Source organism: Ichthyophthirius multifiliis (genome assembly GCF_000220395.1).
Source record: "Ichthyophthirius multifiliis unplaced genomic scaffold scaff_1120509250431, whole genome shotgun sequence".
Classification (NCBI taxonomy): domain Eukaryota; phylum Ciliophora; class Oligohymenophorea; order Hymenostomatida; genus Ichthyophthirius; species Ichthyophthirius multifiliis.
The window spans coordinates 40267-48660 of record NW_004086743.1 but is presented as its reverse complement, the minus strand read 5'-3'; the positions used below and the strand labels follow the sequence as shown (position 1 = coordinate 48660).

The 8394-nt window shown below is 13.5% G+C and overlaps 2 protein-coding genes across 2 annotated transcripts in view, besides 23 other annotated features; one reads left to right on the top strand and one right to left on the bottom strand. All coding sequences in view use genetic code 6, as the record gives it.

Moving 5' to 3' along the window:
• Nucleotides 1-74: 74 nt before the first annotated feature.
• Nucleotides 75-140: a microsatellite.
• Nucleotides 77-133: a microsatellite.
• A 741-nt stretch (nucleotides 141-881) lies between the features above and the next one.
• Nucleotides 882-938: a microsatellite.
• Nucleotides 892-949: a microsatellite.
• Nucleotides 950-951: 2 nt separating this feature from the next.
• Nucleotides 952-1039: a microsatellite.
• Nucleotides 1040-1197: 158 nt separating this feature from the next.
• Nucleotides 1198-1272: a microsatellite.
• Nucleotides 1198-1286: a microsatellite.
• Nucleotides 1203-1300: a microsatellite.
• A 24-nt stretch (nucleotides 1301-1324) lies between these two features.
• Nucleotides 1325-1376: a microsatellite.
• Nucleotides 1377-1558: 182 nt separating this feature from the next.
• Nucleotides 1559-1596: a microsatellite.
• Nucleotides 1597-1902: 306 nt separating this feature from the next.
• Nucleotides 1903-1940: a microsatellite.
• A 269-nt stretch (nucleotides 1941-2209) lies between these two features.
• Nucleotides 2210-2305: a microsatellite.
• Nucleotides 2275-2318: a microsatellite.
• Nucleotides 2319-2731: 413 nt separating this feature from the next.
• Nucleotides 2732-2788: a microsatellite.
• Nucleotides 2732-2794: a microsatellite.
• A 285-nt stretch (nucleotides 2795-3079) lies between these two features.
• Nucleotides 3080-3119: a microsatellite.
• A 27-nt stretch (nucleotides 3120-3146) lies between these two features.
• Nucleotides 3147-3195: a microsatellite.
• An 832-nt stretch (nucleotides 3196-4027) lies between these two features.
• Nucleotides 4028-4597, top strand: IMG5_074110 (leishmanolysin family protein, putative; the record flags this gene model as incomplete). Its single annotated transcript, XM_004036635.1, has 1 exon — nucleotides 4028-4597. One exon carries the CDS (start codon nucleotides 4028-4030, stop codon nucleotides 4595-4597), a length of 570 nt encoding a protein of 189 aa, XP_004036683.1.
• A 983-nt stretch (nucleotides 4598-5580) lies between these two features.
• Nucleotides 5581-5619: a microsatellite.
• Nucleotides 5620-5932: 313 nt separating this feature from the next.
• Nucleotides 5933-5972: a microsatellite.
• A 317-nt stretch (nucleotides 5973-6289) lies between these two features.
• Nucleotides 6290-6430: a microsatellite.
• Nucleotides 6292-6396: a microsatellite.
• Nucleotides 6346-6388: a microsatellite.
• An 871-nt stretch (nucleotides 6431-7301) lies between the features above and the next one.
• Nucleotides 7302-7353: a microsatellite.
• A 753-nt stretch (nucleotides 7354-8106) lies between these two features.
• The window catches only part of IMG5_074000 (leishmanolysin family protein, putative), a gene marked incomplete at both ends in the record, with an annotated part of 711 nt that continues 423 nt past the window's right edge, over nucleotides 8107-8394 (bottom strand). Inside the window, one exon of the mRNA XM_004036634.1 lies at nucleotides 8107-8394. This exon is cut by the window's right edge and continues 423 nt beyond it. Within this exon, the coding sequence (XP_004036682.1) occupies nucleotides 8107-8394 (288 nt within the window).

Sequence of the window (8394 nt, the reverse complement as noted above, 5' to 3'; positions counted from 1 at the left end):
TAATATTAATAATAAATAATTTTTTTTTTTTTTTTTATTAAAATATATATCTTAAATATATTAATTCATAACTTTTTATATATATATTTATATATATATATATATATATATATATATATATATATATATATATTTAATATTTTAATTCATTAATTTAAAATTTTCGCATAGCCTCCTGATTGCTTCCAATTTTTATTTATATATATGGTAATCTAATTTATATGTTACATTTATATAATTATTTATTTTATATATTTATCAATTTAATAGTTATTTAAATATAAATTATTATATACAAATACATTTTATTTTACAAAAAGACTTTGATTTTTCTTTTCAATGTAAATAGTTTCTTTCATTGTATTTAATTTTTATATATAAATATGACACAATATTTTTATTTTTAGTTATTTTTCCTATTATTATGTTTTATTAACTTATATATTTACAAACATAAATATTTAAATATTATTTTCAATAAAATTATAAAGAATTTAATGTACTTAAAATTTATAAAAAATAAAAAACTAAAAACAATAATTCTTTTAAATACTGAAAATACCGAAAAGTTTGTTATAATAATTTAATATAATAAATAATGAAAAAATAAATATTTATGAAAAATTTTTATAATAAAATAAAAATTGTAAATATATTTTTAAATTTAAAATTAAATTATATAATTTGTTAATTAATAATAATTTAAAAAATAAAATAAAGACTTTTTATAATATAAGATAAAAAATTAAATATATATTTTTGATTTCATTAACATTTTAAAGCTAATAAAGCAAAAATAATACTAAGATGATTAAATCAATTTATTTAATATTCGATATTTATTTTATAAATAATAATAATGTTTAATATGTACTTTTATATTTTCTATAAATAATTAACATTTTTTTTTTATAATATAATAAATATTTTTATTTTATTTTAAATAAATGTAAATAAATATATATATAATTAAAAAAAAATATGAATAAAACACAAATAAATATTAATAAAAATATAATAATCATTAAAAAAAAAAAATTAAGAAATAATAAAAATTTGTAGTATCTATTTGTTTTAAAAAAAATATAATTACGTATATATATAATAAAAAAAATAATATGAATAATTTAAATTAATATATTTTTTATTTGAATTAAAAAACAATATAAAAAAAATAAAGAAATATATTATATTTAGATAATAAAAATAAATGATAAACAATAAAAAAAATAAAAAAAATAAGAGATAAATAATAAAAAAATAAAAAAATAATAAATATAAATAATTATAAAAAAGTAAATATATATATATATATTTATAGTTTTATATATAATATTTTTTTTTTTAAATATTTAACATTTTTTTTTTTAATATATACAAATTATTTTTATTTATTCACAATATATATATATCTACTTATTTTTATTTAATTTAATCTAGTATTTTTTAAAAAAAATATTTTTTGATATATAATTTATTATTTTTTTATATTTTTTATTTATTATTAAAACTTAATATATCTCAAATTTTTAAATTTTATATTTATTTTTTCTATAATTTTTTAATAAATTAAATTAATTTTTAATAATTTAAATTTCTATTATTTAATTGAAATGATTTTTAAAAAAATAATAATTATTTTAAAAGTTTATTATATAAAAAATAAAAATATTTATTATCAATATGTTATATAATGTTTTGAAAATTTATATATTATATTTTTTTCTGGCTTTTTTTTAAGGTTCTTAGCCCCACTGTAGAGCCAGGCTATAAATAATATAAACTAATACTTTTTTTAAATCATATAAATATCTTTATATATGTATTTTTTAAAAAATTAGTATAGTATTAATTTTTTTTAATTATTTATTACAATAATAAAAAATTCAAAAAAATGAAAAAATTATTAAATAAATTATAATATTATTTAATTAATTATATTCTTTTTTTTAAAAAATAAAATAAAATTAAAAATTAGAACTTTAATTCTTAACAAAAAAAACATTGTTATATAGATATTAAAAAATCATCCTTTTAATATAGGCTTTGTTTAAATGCAATCATTTCCAAAGTATCCTTTATTACAAACACACTTATTATTTAGACAATATCCGTTTTAACTACAGAAATAAGGACACATTTTTTTAAATTTGCAAAACTACGGTATATTTATAGGGCATATAATAATTCCATCATATCCTTTAACTTAAAATATAAATATAAATATAAATATAAATATAAATATAAATATAAATATAAATATAAATATAAATTTATATATTTATATATATATATATATATATATTTATAATTATTTAACTTATTTTTTTTATCTATTATTTTTATCATACTTGTTTTTTTTTTTTTATATTATATATATATCTTAAATTTAATTTTTATGTTATTTATATTATTATTGTTCATACATTTTATTATATTCATTTTAATTTTTATTACTTTTAGAGAACTTAGAACCTAAAATATAAATTTTTAATAATAAGTTTATTATTATTTTTTTTATGTGTTTTATAATGCAATATTTTTAGTTTTTTTTTTTCAATATTCATATAACAAGTATTTTAAAGAAAATAGAAAAATAAAAATTAATTTAAATTATATAATTATTTTATTTACTTCTATAAAATATAAAAAAAATATATATATTTTATTTATTAGTTATAAATATTATTAAATAAAACATCTTATAATTATAATATTACATATATAAATGTATTTTTTTATTTTAGAATTTTTTTATTTTTTTATTTTGATTATTTTATTTTTTTATAATTTTTCAATTTATTGATTTTGCTAATTAATTTTTATTGATTTTTTTTTTTTAAAATATTTTGAAATTTGACGTTTATACTTTTATTTATTCAGAATTTTTAATTATCTAAATTTTCGGTATATTATATATTTTTATATTATATTATAAAATTTTAAATAATTTGTATTTCTCTTATAATTTTTTTATTAACAAAAATAATGTATTTTTTTTTTAAAAAAAAAAAACTATTTAAAATTAATAATTTAAAATTTAAAAATGTTTATTATAAATTTGATTTATTAAAAAAATATATATATATATCTAAATATATATATTCAAATATAATATTATGGTATATATAATATCATAATTAATTAAATTAATATTTAAAAAAAAAAAATCTAAATATAAAATAAAAAAAATTACATTAAATATTTTATATAATTTAATAATATATAATTAATATAATTACAAAAAAAATATTTATAAATAATTAATAAAATTATTTAACTTTTAACATAAAATTTTATAAATAGATACTAATTCATACAAGTTTTTTTTTTCATAGATTAATAATTATTAATATTTAAAAAAATATATTCGAAAAATTAAAATATATTTATATTTTCAAGTGTTATAATATAATTTTAAATATCTAATATTTTTTAAAAAATTATCATAAATATATTAAAAATGGATATATGAATAATATAGTATATGTAATAATAATATTTTAATTAAATAAAAAATTTAAATAAACTTTATCCTTCTATTATAATTTTTTTTAAAAAAAATGTTTTTTAATTAAATGAAATAATAGAAAATAATTTAATAAAATAAATAAAAAGACTCATTGTAATACTATATTTAATAGCCTGTATTATCAGCTTAAGAGTCCTCAAACATAAATGTGTTCATGATAAAATGAAAATAATTTAAAAATAAAATAAATTCCACCTGATATGGAATCTTTAGATAACTTTAATTTACAAAATAAATCATCCCGTAATATGCTGCTAATAACCTACGACATGTCTTATTTCTAAAAATTACCTTCTAATGCTAAAAATAAAATATATATTTCTGCCTTAGAGAAAGCTATATAACTAGTAGCAGACTATTTTTCTTGTTTAATTAAAATAATACAAATGAGGTGAAATAATTGTCGCATAAAATGACAAAATTAAGGGAAATAACTCTTATTTACATATATATGAAGATACAAATATAAATGATCCTATATAATTTAAAGATTTAATGGAAATAGTTATTCATGAAATGACTCATGTTTTGGGTTTTAGCAATAGTGATATACCTAAATAGCTAACTTCTAATGAATCTACTCATATTGATAATACTATTACATAAAAAATTAGGGGAGTTGATAATTTACTAATTAAAACTCCTAATGTTTTGAAGTTTGCTAGAGAATATTTCGGATGTTTTACTTTAGTTGGTATGCCTCTTTAAAATTCAATAGGTAATGATTCTGATGATTCGCATTGGAAAAACACAGACATATAGAACGAATACATGAATTTATTAATGACACCTAATTAGGCTTATTTTAGTGGTTTTACAGCTAATCTTTTAAGAGATACAGGTTTCTATACTCAAATAAACAAAAATATGGAAGAATAAATGTTTTATGGAAAAGGAGCAAGCTGTGAACATGTCATGGGTAAATGTGATTCTACTAAAAGAGAATTTTGTAATCCTAAAACTGATGATGGATTATGTGATTATTACCACCATGGATAATTTTCTTGTAGTGTTCGTAAATTAAATGATCCTGGCTGTAATACTTTATATACTTACGTAAATTGAAAATGCTGGGATGTTAATAGTTTATTTAATACATAAAATATTTAATAAGTATAAGGTGTTAAATATGGGATTAATTCAAGATGTTTTAAAGGGAATTTAATGCTTTCAAGCTAAAAAAAAACCTTATAAATTTTAGGTAATTGCTATTAATAATAGTGTGAACCTAATAAATTATAAGTGAATATTTGGGTAGGATAACTTAAGCAAACTTGTAGGTAAAATTTAGAGAAATTGACATTTATGGATATACTGGATATCTATTATGTCCAGCAAATTTATCTGATTTTTTGTGGGTTTAAAAAAATATGTCCGGGTATCTGTAATGCAAATAGATATTGTTTAAATAATAAGTGTTATTGTGCTAAAGGATTCACTGGAATGATTGCAATATTAAAATAGTTTCTTGAAATTTTTTATTATTTTTCTATTATTTTATAAAATTAGAAAGAGCATTTTAAATATTTACATTAATTAAAATTTTTATGTTACAATATTTTTACAAAAGATATATAATTTTCTTTTTAAATAACACACATATATAATAAATATATTTAAAAATTAAAAAAAAAAATAATAATAAAATTTTTTCGAAAATTCATTGTAATAATAAAAAATAATTAATAAAATATTCTATAATTAAATTTAATTAAATATAATCTTTTATTTTAAATAAATATAAATAAAATTAAAATATATATTTTAATATATATTATTAACATTTTAATAAAAGTTATTAATTTAATAATATAAAATTTATATATATATATTATTTTTAAATTATATTATCTTTATTTAAAATGCAATTTAATAAATAATTTATATAAAAATAAAATTAAATTTATATTTGCGAATATAAAAATATTAAAAGATATTTTTTTTTAATAATTTTTAAAACATAATTTTATTTTTACAATAAAATAAAAAGATTTTTCAGCTTGAGTAATTTAAATCATAAATTAAATTTGATATTATACTTTTTAGGAAATAATAATTTATTAATAATAATATTATAATATATAATTATTTATTTTTAAAAATAATTTTTGAATAATGGTATTTAATATATAAAATTTATCAAAAGAATGATTACTAAACCAGAAATAAAATTTTATTCGGGCGGGAATTGTTATATAGAGTAATAAAGTCAAAAATTAAGGTAATAAATAAAATTTAAAATAAAAAATGTTGAATGTATTTCTAAAAATAAAAAATATATAAAATTTAAAAATAGTGTATTTCTTTTTATTAAAGCAAATACATATTATTAAAAAATTTGACACCCTATAAAATTTTAATAATTACAAAAAAGAATATTAATTCATATTTATTAATGAATTATTATAATAAATTTATTTTATTACAAATAAACTTTATTAAATAAGATTTTAGATTTTAGATTTTTTATTTTTATTTTTAAAAATAATAAATATATTAAAGTGAAAAATATAAAAAATATAATTAAATATTTATGTTTTTATAAATAATTAGCTGTAAAAATCATTTGAAAAAATTAATTTTATTGTAAAATTTAAAAATAATTAGTAAATAAAGAAAAAGTTTTAATAAAATTAAAAATTAGGATTATAAAATAAAATAAAATACAAAAATTTAAAATTATATTTATATTTTTTTATATTTATTCATATATATATATTTATATATGTTTATATTTAATATATTTTGATAACATTTTTATTTTTTTAATTAAAATGAAATATTAATTTTTTTTAAAAAATAAATATATAAATATATTTATTTTATTAAAATTAATATAAAATTTTATTAAATTAAATAAAATAAATATATATATTATTATTTTAAATATAAAAATATTTTATTTAATTAATATATCATTTATATATTTTTAATTTAAAAAATTGTAAATTATTTTCATTTATAAATAATTAAATATCTTTTTTGACTTCTAATAAAAATTATGTTAATATTAAAAAATATTATATACTTAAATTAAAAATAAATAAAAAATTCTAATTAGTAAATAATAATAAGTAAAGATTTTTTATTTTCTCAAATAATAGATAAATATTAATATATCTCAAGAGGCTGCTTTAATAGAGCAATCTATTCGACTGAATCCTTTAGCACAATAACATTTATTATTTAAACAATATCCATTTGCATTACATATACCCGGGCATAATTTTTTAAACACACAAAAATCAGATGAATTTTCTGGACATAATAGATATACAGTATATCCATAAAATATCAATTTATCTAAATTACCTACAAGTTTGCTTAATTTATCCTATCCAAATATTCACTTATTTTTTATTAGAATAAAATTCATATTTATAGCAATTGCCTATAATAATTGTTATTTTTGGTAATTGTTAAGCCGATATATTCCCTTTGAAACATCTTAAATCAATCCCATATTTAACTCCTTACTATACTTATGCTTTTTAGGTGTTCTAATTACTATTAACATCCCAGCATTTTGAATTAAAGTAAGTATATAAAATATTACAGAAAGGATCATTTAATTTACAAACACTACAAGATGATTATCCGTGGTGGTAATAATCACATAATCCATCGCCAGTTTTAGTACTGCAAAATTCTTTTTAGTAGAATCACATTTACCCATCAAGTGTTAACAGCCTGCTCCTTTTTATAGAACATTTATTCTTCCATATTGGCGTTCATTTAAGCATAGAAACATTAATATCTTAAAAGATATATATTTATAATTTTATAAAAATTTATATATGTATAAATATTTTATAATTTATTTTATATTATAAAATATTATAATATAAATTTTTTATTTTTTTTTTATAAAAACTAAAAAAAAATTAGTAATTAATAATTATAAAAAATATATTTTTTTAAGAAAAATTAAATAATATATTATACTTTGAAATATTTAAAAAACCAGAATAAAAGTTAATATGTAAACATTTTAAAGAAATACTTTTTTAATACTATAGATTCGATTTTTAATCATTTTTTACTTGGATAATCTTCTAATGGTTAGATAAATAAATTTTAAATTACAGATAAATTTAAAAAGAATAAAAATATCATATTTAAATTATTTCTAAATAAATAATAAACAAATTATATGATTTTAATTAATAAAATAACTATAATAATAAAAGATTTAAAATTTATTATTTTAAATCAAAAAAAAAATATATTAAATTAGTTTATTAAAACATTTTTGATCATATAAAATATAGTATTAAAATTTATATACATGCGAAAAATAAATAGGAAATAATAAACTTTATTTTAATTACAAGACGGATTTATTTATAATAAACTTAAAAAAAATAAGGTATAAATATAAAAATTATTAAATATATATATATATATATTTATTGATAATGTATATTAAATAAAAATTATTAAATTTTACATATTAAAAAATTTAATTTTTTTATTTTTTAAAAAATATTATAAGCAATAATTTAAATATTTTAAGATTTTGTATTTCTTAATAATAATAAAAAAATAATATAAAAACTTTAATAATTTTTTTTTCAAACAGGTTTATTACTATAGCAATCTGGTCCATAGAATCCTTTAATACAAATGCATTTATTGTTTATGCAAACTCCGTTTGCACTACAGAAATTGGGACAGAATCTTTTATATCCACAAAACTTGATTATATTATCCGGACATACAATATATCCACTATATCCTTTAACTGACAACTGTTATAAATTTTTCTAACAAAGGACTTTCTATCCTGCTACTAAAACAACCACTTATTATCCATTAGAGTACATTAAATTAATAGCATTACCCTTAGTATAGTTTCTGGT